Source organism: Myotis nattereri, assembly GCF_964212035.1.
Source record: "Myotis nattereri genome assembly, chromosome: 5".
Classification (NCBI taxonomy): Eukaryota; Metazoa; Chordata; class Mammalia; order Chiroptera; family Vespertilionidae; genus Myotis; species Myotis nattereri.
Window position 1 is genome coordinate 73,027,492 of NC_138080.1, and position 26,679 is coordinate 73,054,170.

Consider the following 26,679-nt stretch of genomic DNA (forward strand, 5'->3'; position numbering starts at 1 on the left):
GCGCAGCTCAAAGGCCTGAAGGCCCTAGCCCTGTGTCTCCTGGGCTAAAGTGACTGCCAAAGGCAGAGCCAAGAACCTACCTGGACAGACGCCACCTGCTGGCTGGGTATCACAACTTCTGGGACGATCACTACAAGTGTTGATAGGAAGGGGTCAGTGGGGTCAGCCTGGCCAAGTGCTGACCACTAGCTTAGCTCGTCCCCGCGAAACCTGCCCTCAACCTCTCTACCATCAGAGACTCCCGTTACAACCACCCCGGAGCCATTAGTGAGCAGGTCATCCATCTCCCATTGAGCAGATGCGGAAACTCAGACCCAGAGAGGGAGGGCCTGGTCCAGGGTCAGAGAGGAGTGGGGGCAGAGCTGGGGTAAACACTCAGGTCCCCCCTCCTGTTGGAACCTTGGGGGAGAGGCAGGATTGGAGGCCGTCGTCCCTTTCTAAGGGCCCACCTGGGCCTAAGGAGGGTCTATGGGAGTTGCCCAAAGGCAGTCCTGGCAGTGGGGAGGGAGCGGGTTGCTGCTTACCGAAAGTCTCACTCTGGGGCAGAAAATAGGGCGCATTGTCATTTATGTCCTCGATGGTGATGGGGAGGCTTCCTAGGAAACAAGGTTGGCTGGCTCTGGTCTCTAGGCAAAGGCCTTGCCCAAAAAGCCTGGGCCTCAGCCATGCTCCCAGCAGCCTCTCTCCCACGCATCACCCAGTCCCCTCTCCCGCTCCGGACCTGGGATGCCCAGTCGATCTCCTCTGGCCTTTGTGGGAGGGAGTATCCTTCCCAGACCTCAGAGAGCAGTGGACCAGGATTGAGCCCAACCCAGGTATCGGTCACCCAACCACTTCATTATACTGTCACCTAGCAGCTGTGTAAGTGTGTAAGTTAGGTTATTGAACCTCCCGCTCTGTGCCTCAGTTTCCTCATTTATAAAGTTATATGGGGGTCACCGAGCTCATGGGTTGTGTGGGAGTGAAATGAAGAAGCGCTTACCAGGCGACCGGCATAGCCCTGGCTGAAGTAAGGATGGGGCATATGCCTGCTATTAATATGGTTATTTTGTTACTTAGGTCAAAGGTGGAACACAAATACATGTCTGACTCTGCCGTGTGCTCTGACCTTACACCGCCCCGCAAAATGAGAGCATTGAGTGCTATCTGTGTGACAAGCACTGTGCTAAATGCTTTACATGCATGTTCTCGTTTGATCTGCACAGCCAGCCTGCCACCCGACTGCACCTGACAGATGGGGAAGGTGCCACAGCTTTCCCGGTGACACAGCTGGTAAGAGCCAGAGTCAGGATCTGAACCCAGACCTTGCAGGCTCCAGCCCAGGGCTCTTTCCCACGGCCCCTATGCAGCACCTGCCAAGCCCTATGTGCCACACCACCTCACCATTGTCACTGTAGGCCTGGAAGCGGGGATCCGTTGCGAGGTCATAGGCCCGCACGACCAGGGTGACCAGGTCACAGGTCTCATAGTCGATGGCCTCGCTCTGATTGATGAGCACAGAGCCATTGGCCAGCACAGAGAACCAGCCGTGGCACAGGCTGCCCACGTCCACGCCGGCCTTGGTACAGATGACGTTCACAAGCTGCACCTCCAGCTGGGCATCGGTATCCACATCCCTGGCGACCACCTCAGCCACCTGGCCATGCTGCGAGCCGTTCTCAGCCACACGGATGCCCCGGAGCGAGGCTGAGCTCAGGGTAGGTGGCTCATCGTTCACGTCCTTCACAGGCACGAAGATTCCTGCTGTGGCCTCCGCCCCCAGGGAGTCTGGGTTCTCGGCACTCACTGTCAGATTGTAGGAGGCCAGGGTCTCGTAGTCCAGGCTCACGTCCGAGGGCAGCCGGAGGCGGCCCTCAGCCCGCCCAGACCCCAGCATTAAGCCTCGGAGTATGAAGTTGTTGGCACCGCTCCCTGAGAGGCTGAAGCTGATGCGGTTGTTGGCTTCCGTCTGGTCTGCATCCCAGGCCAGCACTACGCCCACCAGCACTCCTGCGGACGAGAAGCAGAATTCCCAGGGACCCCTGGCCTGGTCACTGAAGGTGTCCCCTGCTCTCACCTCCCTCGGGTACTTCAGGCCCAGCCTGGGAGGGGTCATATGCCACACTGGTCCAGCCCCCGGGCCCGGCCTGGCCCCGAGAGGACTTACCTGAGTCCCTCTCCTTCACCGGGAAGATGTAGTTGGACTGGTTGAAGATGGGCAAATTATCATTGATGTCCTGCAGACAAGGGCAGTTCTGAGTCCCAGACCTCAGGAACCCCCAGGGCTCAGCCTCCCCCAGATCCCAGACTCTGCAGTCCCCCAGACAGCACTGCCCACTTCACAGATGGAAACAGCCTTTAGAGCAGCGGTTCTCAACCTGTGGGTCGCGACCCCTTTGGTGGTCAAACGACCCTTTCACAGGGGTCGCCTAAGACCACCCTGCATGTCAGATATTTACTTCACGATTCATAACAGTAGCAACATTACAGTTATGAAGCAGCAACGAAAATAGTCTTACGGTTGGGTCACAACATGAGGAACTGTATTTAAAGGGCCAGAAGGTTGAGAACCAATGCTTTAGAGGGTAGAACTAGCCCAGGTCTCACACCTGGGGGTCTGAGGCCTGTGGCGGGACCTCTGAAGTCAGTTATATACTGTCAGGGAGCCCCGCCTCCGCTCTGCTCCTCGGCCCACAGCTCAGAGCTGCCTTAGACCCTGTCTTCTGCAAGGGTGGTTCCCGTCCCCATGTGTGTCCCTGTCTGGCCCAGCTTGACTGCCATTCTCAGATGTATGGTGTTGGCACCAATACCACTGTGTTTCCACAAAGGCCTGCAGCCCGAGCTTCCCCTCGCCCCTTTCCTCCTGTCTCTCCTGCCTCAGCCAGCCCCACGACACTCGACACGCCTCTGTGCTCAGGCACCCGCCAGGGCTGAGGCCTGGTCCTGCCTCATTTGCTTACTGTTTTCTGTTCTTGCCTTCCCTCTCCGGCCCTGGCCACCCCACACACAGCGCTACCACTGCTGTCAGAGCATGCAGCCAACGCTGCCTGCCGCGTTTGCCCCTGACACTGGGGTGCTGGGGGTGCCCTTGAAGTTTCCAGCCCTCCCCCAGGCAGCCCACAGACACCGCTTTTGCTTTCAGCTTTTTCTAAGTAACAGTAGAAAGGACATCTTTAGAAACAAAGCCCCCCCCACCCCCCAACTCGATGTATTTTCTTTTTCCTGATTTTAGAGGAGGAAGGGAGAGGGATAGAAACATTGATGAGAGAGAAACATCATCGATTGGCCGCACCGCCACACCCACACCCACACCCACCCAACTGGGATCCAGCCCGCAACCTGGGCATGCATCCCGACCAGGAATCGAACCAGTGACCTCCTGGTTCCTGGGCTGATGCTCAACAGCTGAACCACACCTGCTGGGCTAGATGTCTTTTCTGATGGTGATTTCCCATAAATGGCATGACTGGCTCAATGCACACGGCCAGCTGCCTTCGCCAGGCCTTCCTAACTCTAACGCAAAGGAGTGGGGAAGCGCACAGCTGTGAGTCAAACCCGGCTCCACCTCTGCCTCACGTGTGACTCTGACCTCTCTGGGCCTCAAGGTCTTCATCTGCAATACGGGATCAGTCACAGCCCCTGCGCGCAGGGCCATAGTAGGACTAGCCCATGGCTGTGAAAGGACCCACTCACTCACTGAATACAGTGCTGCTTTCTTCCTTCTTTGTGGCCCACTTCTATCCCAAAGACAGCTGACAAGTCCTAATTCAGCTTCTGTTTCTCCATTTTCCCTGAGGTGTTACTCGGATCCTTGTTGGAAAGTGGCACTTCCCAACCTGAGGGAGCACAGGGCTGCCCTGCAAGGTGGTGCAGGCTGTGCACTCACACCCGGGGGGCTCCATCCACACACCATGGACATAGCAGGGTGCACATTTGTTACAATGCCTTCCTAGAGGAAGGTGACTTGTGGGCTGGTACCAGCCTTAGTACCAGACAGACTGGCTTCAAAACCCCATTCTGAGGCCCTGAGCAAGCTACTCAATCTCTGTGCCTGTTTCTTGATCAATAAAATGGTAATAACTATCACTACCTTGCAGGGCCAGGTGTGCAGTAGACACTATAAATGCTGATTTTCGCCCCTTGTCTTTGCCCTTGAATGGCGATGGGAGACAGGAGGGATCAGGTGGATTTGTGAATGAAAGTTAGAGCTAGTATTCACTGAGTGCCTGCTATGGGTCAGGCACTTTCCATTCGTTAACTCACTTTATGTTATTTTCATCCCCGTTTCACAGATGAGGAACTTTAGGGCACAGAGAGGTTGAGTAATTGCCTAAAGCCACACAACCAGGCAGCCAAGATTCTAACCCATCAGCCTGGCTCCAGAACTCTCTTACCCACCATGCCACAAAGGGCAGAATGTAACTCGAGCTGGGCGGAGGTGGGGGGCTGGCCATCTGTGTGGAAGCCCCCCAGTACAGGTCCCATCCTGACCCCTGACCCTGGCTGAGAGGCCTTACCTCCACAGTGACGGTGACATTGACCTCAGTGCTGAGGACAGGCACGCCACAGTCAGCCACACGCACAGTCAGCACAATTCGGCCCTCCAGGGTGGGGTCGATGGCCTCTCTGTCCAGGGGCCCCAGGTTTCTGAGAAGTCCTGTGTCAGGATCCACTGAGAAGTTGTGGCTGTAGGGACTGGGCAGCAGGCTGAAGTACAGGCGGCTGTTGTTGGTGCCTGGCTGGTCCTCATCGTGAGCCTGTACAGATAAACGGGGTTTGGTGTCAGCCTTTGGTGCTACCATGCCCCTCAGTCATACCTCTGCAGCCCAGCCTCCCCTCCAGCACTGGCCATGAGGGCAGTAATTGGGTCTGAAGCCTGTGGGATGCTGGCCAATCTCCCAGCTTCGGTTTCCCATCTAAGAGGGTCAGATCAAGAGCTTGCAAGAGCTTCTGAGACGGTCATTCATTCCACAAATGTCTCCTGTGTACCTACAATATGTCGGCTCTGTTCTAGGCACAAGTAATAGAGCCAGGATCACGACAGTTCCCTTATGGAGCTGGTATTCTAGTGGAGAGGGACTCATGGGGGGAGTATATTATAGACACTCAAAATTTAAACAATCACGGCATAAGTGTGAAGTCAGCAAGACTCTGATTTTCTCATGATGAGTATGTGTACCCGTCCTGCCAGGGTCCTGAATACATGCTCGATTGCCTTTAGGTTGATCGAGCACAGACAGTACAACAGGCCTTTGTCCATGCTGTCCCCTCACCCTGAATGCCCTTTACACCTTCTCTGCCTGACTCCAGGCCAGGTTGGCGCCTCCCCTGGGCATCCATGATCCTTGTGTTACCTTCAACATAGCAGATGTGACACCCTGGGGCTACTGTCCAGTGCTCTCCTCTAACTGAGAGTCCTCTGGGGGCATGGTCATGATGCATTCACCTCAGAAAACCTGGGGTCCAGCAAAGGGCCTGGTGCATAGTAATAGATGCTCAACACATGTGGTTTTGAATACAGAGCTGGGCTACTCTGACTTGGAACCAATTCTTTCCCCTTCCTCCCTTCCCAGCCTCCATCTTCAGCTCTTCCATTTTAGTTCTGTTGGAATCTTGTTTATTCAACGACTCCTGTGTAGGTAGCCGAGATGGTTTTTCCAGAAGCCTGGCCCCCTCTGTTCATCCCTCAGCACTCTGAACTCAGGCCAGCTTCTCTACCAAGTGCTTCCCAGGGCTCAGGTGGGCACCAAGGTTACAGCAGCCGATCTGACATGCTCCTGGCCAAGATGCTCTAAGCCCAGGGTGAGAGGCATCGAGGAGCAGCGGAGAAAGGCCCAGGATGTCGACCTCCAGCCCAGCACTGCTTTTACTGGTTATGCAACTACAGAAAGAGTCACTTAACCTCCTTGAGCCTCAGTTTGCTTCTGTGAAATGGAGACCATTAGAGCATTTGCTTCACAAGTCAGTCTAAAGATCAGGGATGGGAACGTGCTCTGGAAACCACACAGCCCCAGAAAGATGGGAGGCTCCATGGCCACGTGTGTGTTATTCTGATGACCTGGCCACCTGCTTCTCACAAGACCCTTTCAGATGACTCAGAGGAGAAGCTTCCCTTAGGTGTTTCTCTAGAGACAATAGTGGGTTTTATCTCACAAATTCAGTCAACCCAGTCATTGATCATATATATATAATATATATATGACAATATGCTAATTAGACCGGAAGAAGCCGGGCTGCTAGGGAAGCCCGGGTCCCAGGGGGCCAGAGGGAAGCCAGTGCCGGCAGCTAGGGGAAGGAAGGCCTACTCTTGCACGAATTAAGTGCATAGGGCCTCTAATATATATATATAAAATTGATTTCAGAGAGGAAGGGACATGGAGAGAGAGATAGAAACATCAATAATGAAAGAGAATCATTGATTGGCTACCTCCTGCACATCCCACACTGGAGATTGAGCCCACAACCTGGGCATGAGCCTTGACCAGAAATCGAACTGTGACCTACTGGCTCTTAAGTCAACATTCATTTCCTTTTTTTGCTTTGGCCATTAGGAAGCTCAGAGCTGAATGTTCAGGCCACTCCTAGCAATTGTGTGGCTCTGGGTTCTAGATCTACCTTTGTGCCCTTTAATAATACCATCCTTATTTTCTCTCTCACTTTATTTCTTTCATACTTTTATCTTATTTTTTTAACCTAAGCCACCTCAAATCCTTTTTGGAATAAGGCAGGGGCCTGAATTAAAAAGAGCAATATGTTTTTGAGGGCTTGCTCTGTGCTAGGCTTTGTGCCGAGCACTTTCCATCCATTATTCCCCAGTGACCTTGGGAATAAGTAGGATGATCGCCCTCATACTCTGAAGAGGAAGCAGAGGCCCAGAGAGACTGAGTGGCTTCCTCTTAGCCACACAGCAAAGCCCAGATGCCAGCCCGGGGCCAGCAGGACTACAGAGCCAGGCTTGGTGCCCTTTCCCCTGTCCCTCCCCCTCCAGGTCCAGGCTGGCTTATACCTGGATGGTTATGGAGACATTGCCCTTCTCCTCCTGGACAAAGATGTTGTAGGAGCCGGTGACCACTGGCTGGTTGTCATTGATGTCCAGCAGGTGGATCTCCAGCGTGGTGGAGGACGACAGGTTCCCGCCATCGGTGGCCTGCAGCGTGAGGTAGTACACCGCCTGCTTCTCCCGGTCCAGCAGCTTGCTGTTTTTCACTGTCACCGTCCCTGAGTCTGGATCCACCTCAAAGATATCTGCCCTGTGCCAGGTGGCCGGATTGAGCAAATAAAAAGATAGGGGGCCCACTTAAGTTTGAAGTTCAACTAAGCAGTGAAAAATATTTTCTCACGGTTGCAACATGATGGAACATCTGCAACCTATTTATGCTAAAAAAAAATTATCCATTGCTTATCTGAAATTGCAGGGCAACTGAATGTCTTGTTTTGGGTTTGGGGGGATTTTAGGTTTGTTTGTTTTTTGGTTAATCCTCACGTGAGGATATTTTTCCATGGATTTTTCAGAGAAAGTGGAGAGGGGGAGACAGAGAGAGACATCGACATGAGAAAGACACATCGATTGGCTGCCTCCTGCACAGGGATGGAGCCTGCAACTGAGGTTACGTGACCCTGACTGGAATCACATCCGGGACCCTGCAGTCCGTAGGCTGATGCTCTGTCCACTGAGCCAAACCGGCTAGGGAGGGTGTCTTACGTTTTACCTGGCTACCCTAAACACCTCATGCCCACCCAGAGACCTTACCCATTCCCCGAAAGCAGGCTGTAGGTGATGCGGCCCCCCTCACCCGTGTCTGGGTCAAAGGCCTGTAAGGCAGAGGGACAGATAATGGCGCACTGTTCAGGAGTGATGGCTCTCACTGCCAACCCCACACTTGATGGAGACCAGGTTTCTCGCTTCCTGACACAAAGGGAGCACCCCTGACACAGATTCAAACTAGACACCCCCACACCACACACCCCCATACATACTCACACATGCATACACACTTGCTGAGACCCAAAGGCATCAAATGATATGGAGACTTGGGCAGGGCCACAGTCCCCGGTCTGCCCTCCATGACCCCCAGCCTGGCCCAGCCCTGTCCCCCATCACTCACATGAATACTGCTGGTTACCACAGAGCCCACTGGACTGTGCTCGAAGATACTGAGGTTGTAGTGGCTCTCAGGGAAGGTGGGCCTATGGTCATTAATGTCTCTCAGGTGGATGGTCACCAAGGCGACGGAGGAGTTCCTACTGACCGAGTCAGTGGCCACAACCTGAGGAGAGGGAAGGAGGCAGCAGCCTTGGGACCAGAGTGTCCCATGGCCTGAGCTTCCCAGTGCCCCCGAATGCCCCTCACCTGCACCAGCATCACCGTCTGCTTCTCGTAGTCCACCAGTGACGGGTCCCGCACCAGCACCTGCACGTCGGCTGAGCCTGCTGCCTTCTCAGGGGAGACACTGAAGGCTGTGGCATCAGGGCCCCTCAGGGACAGCAGGAAGGTGCCATTGCTACCCTGTAGAGGTGGGATGTACAGTAAGCACCCCACCCGCTGCAAAACACACCCCTTTCCACAAGTCTCGGGCCTTAGGTTCCTGCCTTAGGAAACCCTGCCCCCTGAGGTCTCATGAGAGGGAGGCTCTCAAAAAACTGAGGCATGAGGGCCCTGGAAGACTGGGCTCATCGCTAGTCCCTGGAAATGTAGGCCCATCAGAAGACTTCTCTAGGCTCTGTGGGCCCCAGATCTGAGCTGCAGAGATGGAGCCCAGACACACACACACACACACACACACACACACACACACCACTCCCATGAAGCATTGCAACGAGCCTTCCCTACCAGCCACCATCCCCACCCTCCACTACTCATACCAACACCAACACCAATACCAAGCATCACCCCATTACTTACATCCCCTCCACTCCACTAAACACCAACCACCCACTCAACACATCTACCCAATTACCACCCCCCAATATCACCCTCCACTCCACATCTTATGCCAACTCAATGTCACCAAATGCAACCAAACACTATCCATAGCAGTCATCATTCGGTACCAAGCAAGTCGCCCACCACTCCGTATCATCCTCCATCTAAGTATGCCCTGCATCTTAATAGTCACTCAGACCACCCTGTGCTCCACACTCCCACATCCCTCAACATCCAGGACTATCCCAACACCTCTCAGCTTCAACCCTCATCACCACCCTCTCCTCAACACCACCAAAAGCTGTATTCCACTCAGTGTTACCCAGCATCCAGTACCAATCTCCATTCAACTACCTTTCTGTTCACCAATACCTAGCATCACCTTGAGGACAAGACTACCCACAATATCCCTCAACATTTCCAAATAGCAGCCAACAACTCTGATTTTCACCACCACTCATGAGTGGCACCACCGTCGCCCATCACTCATCCCCCACCATGCCTCGCGGAACCTCACTTTACAGGTTACTCTGCACCTCCCTCGCCCAGCCACCTCCCATCATTCCCCCTGCCCATGCCATCCTTCATCTGGGTGCACATGCCTTGTCTGGGTCGTAAACCACCATGGTGAGGTCATCGATGGGGATGCGGGTGGCGGAGTGCTCGTCCACAGAGCCAGTGAAGTTGACTTGGGCTTCTTTGGGGGTGAAGGTGCAGGCCGGGAGACTGCAGTTGAAAAACTCGGGTTTGTGGTCATTGACATCTGTCACCCTCAGCGTGACCCATATGCTCACCTTGGCCTTCTGCCCGTAGATGTTGAGGTTCATCTCTGTGGCCTGAGAGCAGAGCAGAGGCCAGAGGTCAAAGGTCAGAGAACCAGTGCTCAGGAAGAGCTGAGATAAAAGGTCAGAGGTTAGAGAGGGGGATGGAAAGGGTGTGATGGACCCCTCACTCACCGTGATCTGTACTTGCACCTCCTCATCCTCCTCCAACAGCTGCTCACGGTCCAGGGAACCGCTGACTCTGATCACCCCATCTGGCCCGATGTCAAACCAGCCAGGCCTTGTGGAGTCTGGCAAGAGGCAGCAGGAGCAGCTGCTTTCAGTGGCTTTGCTGAGCCTCTACCCCTTCTCTGACCCCATCCCCAGCCTGGGGCCACCCTTGTTCTCACTGGAGATGGTGTAGGCCACCCGGTCATTGACGCCTTTGTCTCTATCCACAGCCTCTACCTTCAGCACTGAGGTTCCCTGCAAGGAGGCATGGTCAGTGGTCCAGACCCTTTCTCCATCTCTCATCTCCACCCAGACCCCAGCCCAGGCCCCCGGCACACCTGGGGTGCGTCCTCAGCCACGGAGGCCGAGTAGAACTCCCTGACAAACTGGGGGTCCAGGTCCGGCTGGTCGATCACAGAGATGGACAGGAAGACAGGTGAGGAACACTGGATGATGGATTCGTTGTGGTACATGCCGCCTGAGTCCTGCGGGGAGACGGGCCTCCATGAGTGGGGCCAGCAGTCCCAGTGCCCCGGCCCCAGCTGGGCCTGCACCCCCACTCACACAGGCCACCAGCTTCAGCTGGTAGAAGGCACTCTTGTTGTTGTAGCTGAGGCTGCCATTGAGAATGATGGAGCCGTTGGACAGGATTCTGAAGAGGTACTTGCTGTCCTCGGTGCTCGGGATGACCTGAGGCAGAGCACAGTCAGGCCGCACTCCCCGATGGCCCGGCCCCGACACCTGCTCTGAGAGACTGCAGTGGAATCCCACCTCTGCCACTGACCAGCCCTGCAACCCTCACCAGGTCACGTAACCTCTCTGAAGCTCAGTTTCTGAGCCTCGGTTTCCTCTGGCAAGTGGGCTCAGATATATGCCGCTGTGGGTTGAAAGGAGGGTCAAGCAAGCTAAGGTATGTGCCAGGCAGGTAGTGGGCGCTCATAGACAGGAGCTACAGCTAGCAAGTCTGTCCTCATGAGACCCGGGTCACACTCCTATGTCTGTGTGATTGTGGACAAGAACCTGTACCTCTCTGAGCCTTGATTTCTTCTACCAGATGGTGTGACACGGACTCAGTGTCCAGGGCAAGAGGGTGGGAAGAAGGGTTCTGTCTACAGCAGGTACCCTACTTATGCTTCTGGGCCAAGTGAGGTTCAGAGGGGCCACCAGAGGCTTGAGGACTGGAGCTAGACCACTGCAGAGCCACCATCCTTACCCAGCCCTCAAGGTCCCTGCTGGCTGTGTGGGAGATGCTGCCCCTAGTGGTCATGAGGAGTGGTGGGGCCCACACTCACCTCCTTTATGAAGTATTGCACAACACCCGCAGGCCCCGTGTCTTTGTCCGTGGCCAGCACTGAGAACACCAGAGAGCCAACTGGCAGGGTCTGTAACAAGAGACTCATCACCTATGAGCTCCAATCCACTCCCTTCACGCCTGAGTGCGTCACACCCCCGCCCTGACCTTCAGTGTCCCCAACTGTCCCACTGAGATGATGACATGCCTTCCAGGGCCTGAAACCCAGTGTTCCACAAATGCTCCCTTTTCCTTCCCAACTCATGGGTCCCTGGAGGCAGCCAGAGGAGCAGGAACAAGTCCCCTCGACGCCTCTCCCCACGCAGCCTTCCCACCACTTGAGCTGGCCTCTGATTTGCAGTGATGACTCCAGAACCCAGGATGTGTCACTCCCCTGTCAGACATCCCTGTGGGCTCTCTGTAGCCCACAGCTGTAGTATGTCCCAGGCAGCAGCCTGCAGAGCCGGAAGGGTCTTCTCAGAGGCCTTTGCTGCCTGGAACCTGGCCCTGCAATTCTTGTCCACACCCTCACTATTTCCACATGGTGGCCAGATTCTTGAAAATCAGACTACATCGGTTCCCCATTCCACTCAGAATATAAGGTCCAGGCTGCCTCCACAGCCCTCCACAGTCGGGCCACTGCCCACCTCTCTGACCTCCCCTCCCCTTCACTCTCCACCCTCCATCCACACTGGCTTCCTGGATATACCTAGAACATTCCATGCTCACCCCCACCTCAGAGCCCTTGCATCTACTGTTCCCCTACCTGGAACATCTTTTTTTCTGGAGCATTCTATAGCCAGCTTCCTCTTGCCTTCTAGGTCTCTGCTCAGATGTCACTTATTCAGAGAAGCCTTTGTGACTGCTTAACGTAAAACACGCCGCCGCCCCCCCGCCCCCTCATCCTCTTCTCTGGTTTTGTCCTGTTTTATAAGCTCCATGAAGATTCACACCATCTGAAATCATGCTTATTTAATGTCTCCTTGATTAGTGTCTGTGCTCTTGACTAGAATGTGAGCTACTAAGGGTGGGCAAGCAGGGCTGTCTTGTTCACCAGATATCCTCAGCACCTAGGACGGTGCCTGGGACTAGCAGGTGCTCCATCAGAGCCTGTCTGGACCTCACCAGCCTCATGTTTGGTGTTGCGTGGAGACCTAACCTCATGGATCTTCAAAGCCATGTGGTAATGGCATTGTTTGCTGCTCAGGGACACCTGGGGCATCTCTCCCCACCTATACAGTTCAAGTGAGGCTGCCTCCCCTTACTAGAGGGGAAAGCCTATGATGCAGATCTAGTCAATCACAGCATTTCATCACCGCATGACCCAAAGTGGGCCAATGAGAGGCAGCCCTGGGGTTTTGGTTGGAATCACCAAGAAAGAGACAGTCTGTGTTGAAGTTGCAAAGCTGGTGTGATGCGAGCTGGAGTGACTGGGGACGCTTTTCTCACCACAAAGGAGAACTGCACCCCCGCCCCAAGACGGAGGCAACAGAGCAGCAGAGCTGAGAGGTGGAGAGAAAGCTCTTCTTGATGGCATGGTTTGAAAAACCTGGATCCAGGCATGCCTGAATCTAGGTATACCTCTACATTTTTCAGATACACAAAAAAATCAACTCCTTTATTTCTTTTTATAATTGAAAGAGTTCCAATCCAGTCTGATTGATTGCCAAATGTTGCTGTACGTATTGTTCATGGGGTTGCATCCCCTGGATTTGGTTCCTACAACCACCCCTTCTAGCAAGTGCTTTTCCCAATCCTGGATCCGTTAGCTGTCTCTGGTCCTTCCCACTCTGAGAAGAGCTTCTAGAATACCTGATCTGCACCTCCCCTCCCCTCACACACACACACCATTAAGACAGATGTTACCTCGCTGATGTTTGTGGAGAAATCGGTGTTCTGGAAAACAGGTGCGTTGTCATTTCTGTCCTCCACGATCACCTGAAATCCCTTCAGCACCTGTGGGGAGAAAGCCCAGGTAAGCCTGGAACGTGTGGGCTCCTGAGAAAGCACAGTGAGGAGCATCTGGGCAAGAGAGCAAGGTGACATCGTTTCTCAGGTAGACAATTAGGCAATGTTGGGGGTAACCTTTTATTTGATACAATTTCAAATGCCAGAATAGTTGCAAGTATAGTACAAAGAACACCCCGTACCCTTCATCCAGGCTTGCCTGCTGTTTGGTTTCTTTCTCCACGTTTATGGAGCCATTTGAATATCGACTGCAGACATCATTAGGTCACTTTTTAAACATCTAAAATGTGCCTGTCCTATTACAAGAATGTTCATTTTAGCTTTGCTTGACATCATGTAAAGCTGTGGGCAACCTAAATGTCCACAGAACAGACCAGCTAAAGCACCATGTGCGGTCCCCAGGCTGGAACAGAGACAGTAAAGAGACAAGGACCCGAGCACAGACATGGAATGAACTCCAAAGCTGATAGCTGAGTGGACAGGGCAGTTCAAGACAATATGTACCGTCGGGTCCCACATGGGTTTCAGAAAATGCACAAGAAACTACAACCTTCTGCCCAGCTGCAGTGGCTCAGTGGTTGAGTGTCGACCTATGAACCCGGAGGTCACAGTTCGATTCCGGGTCAGGGCACATGCCTGGGTTGCGGGCTCAATCCCCACTGGGGGCTGTGCAGGAGGCAGCCGATCAATGATTCTCTCTCATCATTGGTGTTTCTATCTCTCTCTCCTTCTCCCTGCCTCTCTGAAATCAATAAAAATATATTTTTTAAAAACCACAACCTTTCTTCTGTGGATGAACATGGGTACGGGAACACTTAGGGGGGATATGCAAGAACACAGTGGCGGTGGCCACTTCAGGTGGGGATGGGCTGGGAGAGTTGCCTGAGGGGACTTGACCTTTGTCTGCAGTTTTTAAAATGTTTACAAAGAGAATATGTTCACAAATACCCAAGTCATTGAAATTGTTTTTTTTTAAATGGGAAATATGTTTTAAAAACAAAACCCTCAACTTTCACAGACACAAGACACTATGATACTTAGAAGTATGAGCAATGATACCATCACATTTAGCCAAAGAAATGGAAGTGATCATCTCAGAGGCGTTGGGTAGGGAGATATTTGGCATTTGTTTTTTTATTACTATGCACATTAATTAGTAATATAATTAGGTCTATTTGTAATATAAGCAATGTTTTATGGAATTAAAATAAATGAATAATATATCTTAAGATCTTTGTAAAATTGTATAACAAAAAGTGGACAAGTATAATTTTGATAAAAATAAACATTCACTTCTTTTTTGTTAACTGGGGCTCTCTCTGCTTATTTGAGGCAGGGGGCACAGTCAGGAGTGTGCCCCAGCCCCTGACCTCTGACCCCTGGACCTCCCGCCCCTCCACACCCCATGCCGACTCACTGGGTTGTTGTGACCGTCGCTCACAGAGATGTTAACTTCGAACCAGAAGAGTGTCTGCAGCGGGAGGAGAGAAGGGGACCAAGGTAAGCCCCGACTGGGGAGAGAGCACAGCCAGGACACCCATCCCCAGGCCCTCCTGGTCTCCCTGCCCCCTCATGCCTTCCAGACCACTGCCCTTTACCTCGTAGTCCAGAGGGCTGTCCAGCTTCACTTCCCCAGTGGCTGGGGTGACCTTGAAGAAGTAGGCGTAGCTGCCACTGATCCCATAGGTCAGAGGGTCCCCGTCACGGTCCTCGGCTGCCATCCAGAAGGCCTCAGCACCTGGCGACGGGGCAGGGAATGTCCAGGGTACACAGCCATCTCTTTCATGACTGGCCTGGCCATGCTGCCCAAGAGGCTGGGCTGGGGGGTCTGACTTCTCTGTGCCCAGAAACCTGGGACCTCCCCAGCCCTCCAGGCTCCGGCCCCTGTGGGCAGGGGCACCAGGTTTGGTGGCTGTTACTCAGCACCCAGTCAGAGGTCTTTTTTAAAATATGTTTGTATTGATTTCAGAGAGAGGAAGGGAGAGGGAGAGAGCGATAGAAACATCAATAAAGAGTAACATGAACCAGCTGCCTCCTGCACGCCCCCTACTAAGCCCGAAAGCTCGGCATGTGCCCTGACCGGGGAATCAAACCAGGAGACTTCCTTGTGATGGGATGATGCCCAACCCACTGAACCACACCAGCCGGGCTCAGAGGCCTTTTGATCACAACATCCTGTTCTCCTGTGGGGGAATGACCACAACTGCACTGGACTCAGCAGAGTGGGCTGAAACCCAGGCATCTCCTTCCCCTGGCCCGGCCCTAGGACCTGCCCTCCTGGGATTCCCTGAGAGAAGACCAGAGACGGTTGGAGGTAAGGTATCGAGCTGCAGCAGCTGGATGCACCCTGGGGTGGGGGCTACCGAGGACCCTCTGGAGGTGCCTGGGCCCCTTCTAAGTTTTCCCTTCACCCTGAGAGCTTGCCCAGAATCTGCCGGAACACTCCGCTCTGTGTGCTCCCCAGAGAGCACACCCCTGGCTGAACGGGGGCTGGGAGTATTGAGGGGCTTAAAAATCCCAAGGTCATCTTCTCTCCAGCCTGAAAGAAACATTTTACAGATTCGTCAAACCCACAGCGGCTCCCCCAGCCTCACCTCCTCTATCACATCTAACCTTTGCTCAACCCACCCCTATCCCCAGAAACCCCGCTCTCCTCAGCCGCCCCTCTGCCATTGTTAGACAGCTGTTCATTAGCAAGGGCTTCCTCCTTTTTCTCAAAATGTCTTTCCCTAGAGCCCCCACCCACGGGCCCAGTCTGCATGGTATTTGTCTTTATGCCAATATATTCATAAAATGTAATTTTAATATAGTTTTCTGGAGAAAAGGACCCACAAAGGCAAAAATGCCACAACAGTCGCATTCAGGCATGGGGCCCAGCGCCCTGTCTGAGGGTCTCAGAGAACCAGCCCACCTCCTCTAGCCCACGGCAGCCCTTCAGGGACAGGCCTGGCAGCGCCCAAGTCTGCTTTTCTCTTATGAACAGTCTCAGCTCCTTCAACACCTCCTTGGAAAACTTGGTCACAATCCCTCCCCATCAAGCCCCCTCTCCGGGAAGAGCAGCTGACCATGTTCTGCTAAAAAGATGTTCATACCGCCCTAGCCGGTTTGGCTCAGTGGACAGAGCATTGGCCTGCAGACTGAAGGGTCCTGGGTTCAATTCCGGTCAAGGGCACTTGCCTGGGTTGTGGGCTCCATCCCCAGCATGGGGCATGCAGGAGACAACCAATCAATGATTCTCTCTCATCATTGATGTCTCTCTCTCTTTCTCCCTCCCTCCCTTCCTCTCTGAAATCAATATATATATATATATATATATATATATATATATATATATTTTTTTTTTTTTTTTATTTTTTTTTAAAAGAAATGTCAAAATGCAAGCAGATGCGGCCCTTATACCTAAGAAGGGTGGTGGGTGGGTGTAACTCCTTATCTGTATACATTTGTTCATGGGCATAGAAAGATGTATCGGGGGGAAATACTTTTTAAAATGTCTGCGTGGAAAAAAAAATTAAGTATAAGAAATAAATCAATAAGAGCTACAAAAATAAAACACAGAGTACATCTTTGTATATTAAGAATTCTATGTTTGAGAAACCAAGATGGTGGCATAGGTAAACACCAGAAATTGCTGCCTCACACAACCACTTCAAAAATACAACTAAAAGACAAAACAGACATCATCCAGAACCACAGGAAGGCTGGCTGAGTGGAAATTCTACAACTAGAAGGAAAGAGAAAAGCACACTGAGACTCAGAGGAGGTGTGGAAGTGCAGAGGTACGGAGGCGCACATGGAAAGGGCTGAGGACACAGTTGTCTTTTTCAATCGGGAGGGAGTCTCAAGCTCCCGACTGCTCTGAACTCCAGTTCTGGGAAGTCTCTGGGGACCCAGACTCATACGGGGAGAAACTGGACTGTCTGGCAGCAGACAGAACTCGGAACTCGAGGGCGGCTTTCCCTCAGAGGTGCTTGCAGCAATTACCGGGACACTGAGACTCGGGGCCCCTTAGGGCAGGGCTGAGGATCAGCCATAGCTGCTTGCTCTGCCCTTTGATTCCCTGAGACCCCGCCCCACCCAGGCTGCAGCAGAGGCTTTTGCATATGAAAGGCCTGGCCCTTTGCAATCTGAAAATTAACTAACAAACTGCAGCTGGGCCAGACAGACCCAGAACTTCCAAGAGAAAGCCCAAGGCCCCACAGCAGCTTGCATTGCTTCACAGCTGGGCCTCATCTGGGCACCTCCAAACCCCAAACAAAGAAGAGGAATCTGCAGATCTCTCCATAGCTCCTGCTGGGTAGCCTCAGGCCGAGGCTAAATTAGCACCTCCTTAGATCCAAGAGCCAGTGTACCCAGTAGTCAGAGTGGAACCATCCAGATTACAATGCCTCATATCCATAAGGGACACACTCAAGGGGCAGACTCAGTGAGCACCAAAGCCCCACTGAAGCAACTCTTGCCCCAGAAGGGTGTCTTCAGCACAGAAGTTCTCCCACTGCAGACACAGCTGATTCTCACAGCCCATTGGACACAGGAGGCGGTTACTCACCCACAGGCAGGTCCTCTGGCAGGGTCACTGGCAGGGTCATGTTGGACAGGAACTGAGGAGCCACATTGGCTGTCACTGTAGGGACACAGAGCACTAGAATTTCTGAGCCCCCCTGCGAAGCCTGAACCCCTATCTGGCCCCGCGGGAGCCCACGCCATTCCCACTGGCCAATCTTCAGTCCAGCTCACCCGCCTGAGTCTGGAGTCCTCCCCAGACACCCCCGGGCAGCTGACCAGAGGGCTGGTCATAGAAGCTGGGTGTGTACTGCTGAGGGACCCCCTCCTTGCTGGAGGGCTCTGCCGAGGGTCCCCAGGTTAGTGCTGTTCTGGGAGGGGAGGGGAGGCACCTACCAGACACGACCAGGGCAGGAAGCAGCAGGCAGGACAGCCATGGCCACGCCATCACGTCTGGAGGGACCTGGAGGAAGAGGCATCATGGAAGGGGCGCCTGTGCCCAGGCCTTCCTCCTTAAGCAGACCCCCATCGGTGTGCTCTGACCCAGGTGCACCCAGCATCACCATTCAGCGCTTCTCCCCCAGGTCACATCACTCTCCGCCCACTTTCCAGGTGTTCCAGGGTAAGGGGGAGTCAGAGAGAACCAAAGGGGTGAGCAGGGTAGCTGAGCCTGGTCCAGAGCCCCAGCCTGAGACTGACCTTGAACCTGACCTCAGAGTTCAGAGCCCACTGGGTAGCAGGCACTGATCTAAGCACGTGAGAAGCATAATCTCACTAATCCTACAACTATGAGGTGGCTGCTAAGGAACCAAGGCTGAGAGAACAGGGGCTTGCCTGAGGCCCCACAGAGAATCAATGACAAGACCGTGCTCTGAACACAGGTCCTTTGGACACAGAATTCATTCCCTCAACCACGGCACCATTCCCCCTGTCTGAAGTGCTCGAGCCCGCTGGCCATCGCCTGCCCTTCTCTGTCCTGTTCTTCATCTGTAAGATGGGAAGGATGACTCTAACAGGTAATGGGGGAGGGAGAATGGAGTGAGGGGGACACAGCTACACGCCCACTAACAGAGCGCAGCACGTCCTGAGGGAGGAGGGCCTGCTCAGTGCCTGATACACAGTAGGTGCTCAGCAAGTGCAAATCCCTTCCTTCTGCATCCTGCAGGGTCATCTTTGCTTTCTCACCACGACAGCCAGTACAGTCCCCATGGAAACTGCTCTGGCCTCTCTTCTGTGCCTATCACCACACTGGTGCTCTGAGACTGACTCCAGAGCTCAGGAACAGGGTGGGCTGTGCGTGGGTGACGCCAAGGACTGTATTTCTGCAGTGGGACTCTAACCAGTGCCCCTTGGGGAGTGGCTGTAAAAACTGCTGACTTGCCCAACCTGCGTGGCTCAGTGGTTGAGGGTTTACCTATGAACCAGGAAGTCAGGGTTCAATTCCAGGTCAGGGCACATGCCCGGGTTTCAGGCTTGATCCTCGGTTGGGGCGCTTGCAAGAGACTGCCGATCAATGATTCTCCCTCATCACTGATATTTCTATCTCTCTCTCCTTTCCTCTCTGAAATCAATATATATACACACACACACATATATATATACATATATATATACATATATGTTTTGTGTGGTTTTTTTTTGTTCTTGTTGTTGTTGTTTATGTTTTGTTTGTCTTTTGTTTTTTCAAAAAACTGCTGGCTTGCCAAGGTCCCCAGAGATGATAGCTGCAGAAAGCCCACATGCTAGACAGTAGGCTACACTCAGCCCGGTTGGAAAATGCTGGGCCCAGCTTCTCAGGAGGAATCAATAAGCCCTCAGTCCTCAGAATCACGTATGCTGAGCCACAGCCCTCAGTGAGACAGACACCATGCTGTGGTCGCTGCTGGCGTAAGGGAGTCGGGGTCACGTATAGTGACTGAGGCTGACCTCGAGCTCTCCCGGAGGCAGGGCTGGGGACACGGACAACAGTTCAGTTTGGGTGGGGATGGAAGTGGTGCTGGTGGGGGTGACGAGGTAAGGACACCTCGGAATGTGTGTGATGACAAGGGTAGAGAGGCAGATGGAGCTGGTGGTGTTGGTCGTGGGGTGGAGAGGATGATGCTGGTGGGCTGACAGTGGAGATGCGATGGAGTTGGGCATTGGTGATGGTGGTAGTTGCTGGCGTCCACCGTGCGAGCAAGATCCAGGGCACTTGAACCCTGGCTGGATGCAGCCTGTCCTGGCATCCCCTTGTGGTGTGGTCTTGGTCCTGACCCCCCACCTCTTTTGTCCTCTTTGGTCCCCTCACTTAGAGGTGAGTCAGTAGCCACAGGACAATTAGTTACAAAGTGCAGCCGCAGGTATGCAAGGTGTGCTCCTCGCCATGACAAAGTTCACCGCAGTGCTGTCGGGAAGACAGGAGGCTCCTGCCCTGGGACCCAGCCCCGAGGGGCAGGGAGCTGGCCTGGCCACAAGCTGCGGGTGGCACTTTGTCCCATACCATTTAGTCCTCAGCATATTGTGACCCCGGAGGGGAAGGGACATGGCCCAGTCAGCAATGGGATCAGAACCCAAAGCAGGAGTCTGAGCTGCTCTTTCAAAGCTTCTGGTTTTCTCTTCCTCATCGACCAGACCTCCCCCCAGGCCTGCAGAGACCCTCGAGATGAGGTCAGGGAGAGCAGCCTCCATCAGCAAAGCCCCCAAGCCAGCTGGGGCCCAGGCTGGGACACCAGCCTCTGACTCCCAGTCCAATGTTCTTTCTTGCTCTTCCTTCCTGCACTGCCCAGGTCGGCCCTGGGTTTCACACAACTTCCCCTTTCTCAGAGAGACTTACAAACACACACTCATTTGATCATAATGAGGCCAAAGTTCTACGATTCAGAGCGTCATCCTCTGGATTTAGTCATCTGAGAAAACTGCAGAGTCTGTGTGAGCTGGGAAGGCACAGAATGAACCTGCCCCACCAGTGAGCGTCCCCACCCCACTGGGCATGACCACCCCCAGGCTCAAACCTCCACCACGGCTCCCACCGGCTGCAGACCGATTCCTGCCTTTCGTCCTGGCAGGCTGGGTCCTCACAGGCCCGGGGCCTCTCTTCCCACACAAGCCATCTGGCCGGTGGCACTGCATGCTCCTGTCTCGGTCCACACCCCATGTTGTCCTTCCTCCAGGCATCGGCATATGTGTCCCTCTGCCCGGGACACCGTCCCTGCCTTCTGGTACCTGCAGAGTCTTTCTATCCTCCAAGGGCAGGGCAGGCATGGTGCCAGGTTCAGGCATTGGCGACTCTCCTCTGGCCCCTAAGACCCTGGTACAACAGCAGGGGCAGTGGACAGACCAGGTGCAAATGGACAAGAAGTGAATGATGTGGACGAAAAAGGGACCACATAGTAAACCTGACAAGCTCAGGAGAATAAGGCCTGCATGGGCCGTATTCACTCAGAGACCTAAAGTAACCACGTCGGACGGCCTGAAATTCAAACCTCCTAAAGCGAGTCATGGAGGGCAGTCATGTCCTAGGTGGGTATCTTCCTTGACAAAGGTCGATCTTTACCTTAACTGAGGCTGTCCATTGTCTTTTTGCAACTACAATAATATGACCTTTGGAATGTCAGAGAACTCCCCTTTCTCCGACCCCTCCAGGCACAGCCACCCAGCAGAGCACAAGACCACACAACCCTCATCTTGCTCTTCCGCAGACAATCTCATGCCGTCTCTATGTGCGTAACTGTTCACTGCTAACCATCTCATGCCGTCTCTGTGTGCGTAAATGTTCACTGCTAACCACCTCATGCCGTCTCTGTGTGCGTCAATGTTCACTGCTAACCACCTCATGCCGTCTCTGTGTGCGTAACTGTTCACTGCTAACCACCTCATGCCGTCTCTGTGTGCGTAAATGTTCACTGCTAACCACCTCATGCCGTCTCTGTGTGCGTAAATGTTCACTGCTAACCACCTCATGCCGTCTCTGTGTGCGTAAATGTTCACTGCTAACCACCTCATGCCGTCTCTATGTGCGTCAATGTTCACTGCTAACCACCTCATGCCGTCTCTGTGTGCGTCAATGTTCACTGCTAACCACCTCATGCCGTCTCTATGTGCGTAACTGTTCACTGCTAACCACCTCATGCCGTCTCTGTGTGCGTAAATGTTCAGTTAACCATCTCATGCCGTCTCTATGTGCGTAAATGTCCAGTTAACCACCTCATGCCGTCTCTGTGTGTGTAAATGTCCAGTTAACCACCTCATGCCGTCTCTGTGTGCGTAAATGTCCAGTTAACCACCTCATGCCGTCTCTGTGTGCGTAAATGTCCATTGTTAACCATCCTGTGCCCACCGATGTAAAATAAGTATATGTCTCTCCATTTTACTCTTCATCCAGTCTCAGCGGTTTCCCGCATTGCTTTCCCCCACCTCCCTAATCTATCACAGGGGATTTCATGTAACCCCCTTACGCCCTCCCCTGCTATCCTGATGTATAAAATAGGTGGTAAAACTGCCATTTTCTGAGGCATTTTCTCAATCAATTGAGATTTTGCTTCCTGGCAATTGTAGTCAGTTTGGCTCAAATAAACTCATGAAAATTCTCTACAGGTTTGGACGTTTCTTACGTTGACAATGGAGTTGCCCTTGACAGTGCCCAGGCCAGTGCATTCCCAGGCCTCGCTGTGCTGGGCAGCCCCCGGCACTGGCGCGAGGCATGGTCTTACTCCAGCCCCCAGTCACGGCATAGCCACACCCAGCAGCTCTTGTTTCCTCCTCTGCCTTTCAGTTTGCCTTCTGGAAAATGGGACTATCTACATTCTAGAAATTACAGCTTCCTCCCCACCCCCTTTCCCGACTCTCAAAAACTGCTTGGAGCCCTAACTGGTTTGGCTCAGTGGATAGAGCATCGGCCTGCAGACTGAAGGGTCCCGGGTTCGATTCCAGTCATGGGCATGTACCTTGGTTGCGGGCACATGCCCAGTAGCGGGTGTGCAGGAGGCAGCTGTTCGATGTCTCTCATCGATGTTCCTAACTGTCTATCCCTCTCCCTTCCTCTCTGTAAAAAAAAAATCAATAAAATATATAAAAAAAAACAACAACAACAACAAGTGCTTGGAGAAGGACCAGAAGGACACCGAGGTGAATTAGGGCGGCTCCTGGATCCCACCCCATGAGACATGCAGGCCCTGGCTTGGCCGGACACACCCACTTCTGCTCCTCAGCCTCCGTGGAAGGAGGCATCAGAACAGCTCTCAACAGCCACGGCTCCAAGACTTCCTAGAATGTGGAGGCACAGGGAAAGGGGACCACAGGCCTTCCCAGGGCCTTCAGAAGGGCCGGAGAGGGAGGCGGCCCTCCTCACGCACAGCCTGCCGCAGCAGGCCCAGCCTTCGCCGCCACTGACACCTCTTGCTCACAACACACTTTACTTCCACTTCCTCATGTACTTCCTTCCCACAGTTGGTCCCTGGCTCCGGGAAAGGCCATTCCAAGGCCCAAGTGTGGAAACTGAGGCCCAGCAAAGCTCAGCGAGCGATGCCCAGAGTAAGGGCACAGGGCTAGACCAGGGGCCCCCTCCAGTGCCCACCCCCCAGGCTGCTTCACTGGCAGACAGATATGGAGTCAAAGGGTCTGGGTTCCGATTCCAAGGTTTTGCTTACTGCGCCACCCCAGGCGAGCCCTTACCCTATCTCCCTGGGCCTGTTTCCCTGCTGAGAAGTGACGTGAGGATAAGAACCACAGCGTCCACACATTGGTCACACCTGTTTCCATCTGTCAGATCCCAGTGTGCCTTGAGCCCCTGCTTCGTGCCGGGGGACCAACCCAACAGACCCTGCCTCGGAGCAGAGGCCCAGGCCTGGCCCGGCTCTTAGCCTGGGACACCAGGGCGAAGACATGGGTCAGGGCCTGGGAAGGAGGCAGAGCTGGGGCCCAGCCAGCCCGTAGTCCTAGCCGGACACTTCCTCCTGCTGGCGGAGGAGGCACTGGAGCCGGTCACCGACCACAGGCCCAATTCTGCTTCAGGGCTCTCCGCCTTCCTCCCACATTATCACCATCCCCATTCTACAGATGAGGAAACTGAGGCCCAGAAGAGTTCCAGAGCCCACCCACAGTCAGGATGGAGCTAGGATTTGAACCCAAAAAGACCATCAGAGCCCAGCTCTTTCTCCTCAAGCTCTGGGGCCCCAGGCTCAGCCGCCGTGACCTCGCCACCTGGAGCTTCCTGTGTAAGGAGCCCAGGCAGCTTAACTCATGTTCCAGAGGGACCTGCCTCCCTCCCATCCTGTAAAAATCCTCAGTGGGTCCAAATGACCAAGGCCTTGTTAGGGAGGGACGGACGGGGGACCTCGGAGCCCTGGGGAGAGGCATCGTTAGCCCACACTGCAGAGGAAACAGGCCTGGCGGCCAGGCTGGGTCTCACTCCAGAGTTGCCCAGCCCAGCGCCCATGCTCTCTCCTTGCACCCAGAGCTCCCACCCAGCTGTGGTGGTACCCCCAAAGCTCGCCTTGGTCCCGAAGACCCTACTGGGTCCCTACACCAGGCAGTAGACCCCATGCCCTGCTTCAGCGAAGCTACGTGGTCCCTACCTGTGCCCCAGAAGGGGCTGCGGAAGCGGCGGACAGACACCAGCAGGCACAGGTGGGCACTTTCTGGGGCTTTCAGTGTGCAGCTCACAGACTTTGGCACCATCTCCGCCTCCCCTGAGCAATCATTAACCCTGCCAGAGACCACACCTCCAGGATGGGGAAGACTCCTGGGAGGATAGGCCCCAGGGCTCCGTGGATCAGATCCAGGCCACAGGAGAGAGGGCCTGGCAGAGCCCGGGCTCAGAGCACCTGGGAGCCAGGCCCAGCCCTGGGGCAGGCAGGAGTAAGACATCCAGGGCAACATCGATGAACTTGGTCCGCTCCCCAACAAAGAGGCCCCAGGGACAGACCTGTGGAGAAGGTCAGAGAAGGAGAGGTCAGGAGAGGGAACTAGTAAAATAGTATAATAATCAAACAGAAGGTTTCCACAGAGGGATGAGCTCAGTCGGGTATTGTTGCTGAGGCCCTCAAAGGGTATGACCATCCCTGGGAGCCTGCATCTACCTCTCCCTGTAGCATGATATCAGACATTCATATCTGTAACTTGGAGGAAATAATAGTACGTACATCATAGGATTCTTATGAGGATAAAACCAGATCATGGAGATACCATTCCAGGTGTAGGGCCTGGCATGTAGCAGGGAGCCCACCAGGACACTGAATCTGTAGCCTTCGCAGATTCTTGCCATAATCCTGAGCAACCCTCTCCTTGTGGGAGGAGCCACGCCTGCCTCACACTCAGTAGATACATATCAGGTAGTTACTATATGCCGGGCACTAAATTCAACAGGGATCTTTGTTCCCCAACCTCCCGAACTTAAAACAGATTATCAAAACATACAGGCATGTGCATCCATGCTCACAGCAGGATTATTCACAACAGCTGACATGTGGAAGCAACCCAGTGTCCACCAACAGATAATGCATTCACAAAATGTGGTATATAGAAAAAATAGAATATTACTCAACCTTAAAAAGGCAGGAAATTCTGACACATACTTCAACATGGTTACACCTGAGGACATGACGCTGAGTGAAATAAGCCAGTCACAAAAAAAGACTGTGTGAGTCTCCTTCTATGAGTAGCTAGAGTAGTCAAATTTACAGACGGAAGTGGTGGTTGCCAGGAGCGGAGGGGAGGCAATAGGGAGTTATTACTTCACGGGCACAGCTTCAGTTTTGCAAGATGAGATGAGTTCTGAAGATGGATGGTGGTGATGGTTGCACAACAGTGTGAAAGTACTTAATGTCCCCTGACTGTACACTTGAAATGGGTAAGAGAGTAAATGTTATGTTATGTGTATTTTACACAATAAAAACAAATTTTATAAAATACTACAAGCTTGCCCAGCTGGCGTGGCTCGGTGGTTGAGCATCAACCTGTGAACCTGGTCAGGGCACATTCCCAGGTTGCAGGCTCCGTCCCCAGTGTGGGGTGTGCAGGAGGTGGCCGATCAATGATTCTCTCTCAACATGGAAGTTTCTATCTCTCCCTCTCCCTTCCTCTCTGAAATCAATAAAAAATTTTAAAATAAAAATAAAATGCTACAAGCTTCGCAAAAGGTGAAGAAACCTGGATGAAAGCAAAATGAGTAAAAAAAATGAGGCGAACCTAGGCCTGAATAGAATTCTCAAAATATTTAAATATTTGCCCTTAAGTTTTGGGTAATTGTCAGAGGTGGGCCATGAATCGAATTCCAAGCTTTCCAATAGGCAGGAAAGAGAAACGGGATCCATTAAGTCCATCCATTAAAAAAAGAGAGAGAGAGAAAGAGCAAAAACACACCAGGATCTGGGAGCTGTGGGGCAATTCGGAGCTCTGATGCCTGAGAGGTGTCTTCTATGTGTCTCCAAGAGGATGCTGCAGAGGTGGGCGGCTCTAGATATGACTGGTACAAGGCACTTGTTCAGAAAGCAGCTCAGGGATCAGGGCCTGCCCTCGGTGGTGGTGGGACAAGTTACAGAATCTCCCTGGAAATTGTGGGTAAACCTACCTCAGAAGTTGGTGGTGAGGATGAAATGAAGTCACGGACACAGTGCCCAACCCAGAGTAAAGTCCAGGAAATTATTAGTGTTTGGAGTAGGCGGATGGCTGGTGGCCTAACTGGTAGCAGGACAGGAAGGTGACTCCACTCCAGGCTCCAGGTCTGTCCCAGAGCAAGGGAGTCAGCCTGTGTCTCTGCCCACTCCCTGCTCTCCTCTCCTCGCCCCCGTGCTGACTGACGGGGCCAATAGCTCTGAGTCACTGCTCTGGCCCCCAGAGGGTGTGTCCCGGCCTGCACAGACCTTTGGACAGCATCTGGATGAGCCATCAGGTGTGGATAGATGGTGCCCCCGCGCCCCCCCCCCTACACACACACACACAATCGAAAGGGGCATCTGTCTGCCTGCCAGATCGCATCTAAGAAGCTCAGCCCCAGGCCCAGGGTCACTGCAGGGAGCGACAAGTGGCCCGCCAAAAGGCGGGGGGGG

The 26,679-nt window shown here is 53.5% G+C and overlaps 1 protein-coding gene across 1 annotated transcript in view; it reads right to left on the bottom strand.

Moving 5' to 3' along the window:
* Positions 1-24,557, bottom strand: part of CDHR2 (cadherin related family member 2) — a 32,186-nt gene extending 7,629 nt beyond the window's left edge. The window contains exons 1-21 of the mRNA XM_081093246.1: positions 24,208-24,557; positions 18,053-18,119; positions 17,703-17,777; positions 14,752-14,891; positions 14,571-14,624; positions 13,052-13,141; positions 11,187-11,276; positions 10,459-10,584; positions 10,233-10,379; positions 10,074-10,149; positions 9,859-9,974; positions 9,505-9,738; positions 8,330-8,485; positions 8,085-8,246; positions 7,730-7,791; positions 6,986-7,229; positions 4,497-4,736; positions 2,147-2,216; positions 1,384-1,989; positions 525-596; positions 81-130 (exon numbers count right to left, since the gene is read on the bottom strand). Coding sequence (XP_080949372.1) covers positions 81-130; positions 525-596; positions 1,384-1,989; positions 2,147-2,216; positions 4,497-4,736; positions 6,986-7,229; positions 7,730-7,791; positions 8,085-8,246; positions 8,330-8,485; positions 9,505-9,738; positions 9,859-9,974; positions 10,074-10,149; positions 10,233-10,379; positions 10,459-10,584; positions 11,187-11,276; positions 13,052-13,141; positions 14,571-14,624; positions 14,752-14,891; positions 17,703-17,777; positions 18,053-18,104 — 2,862 coding nt within the window. The 5' untranslated portion in view covers positions 18,105-18,119; positions 24,208-24,557. The remainder of the gene's footprint in view (positions 1-80; positions 131-524; positions 597-1,383; positions 1,990-2,146; positions 2,217-4,496; positions 4,737-6,985; positions 7,230-7,729; positions 7,792-8,084; positions 8,247-8,329; positions 8,486-9,504; positions 9,739-9,858; positions 9,975-10,073; positions 10,150-10,232; positions 10,380-10,458; positions 10,585-11,186; positions 11,277-13,051; positions 13,142-14,570; positions 14,625-14,751; positions 14,892-17,702; positions 17,778-18,052; positions 18,120-24,207) is intronic.
* Positions 24,558-26,679: the final 2,122 nt, after the last annotated feature.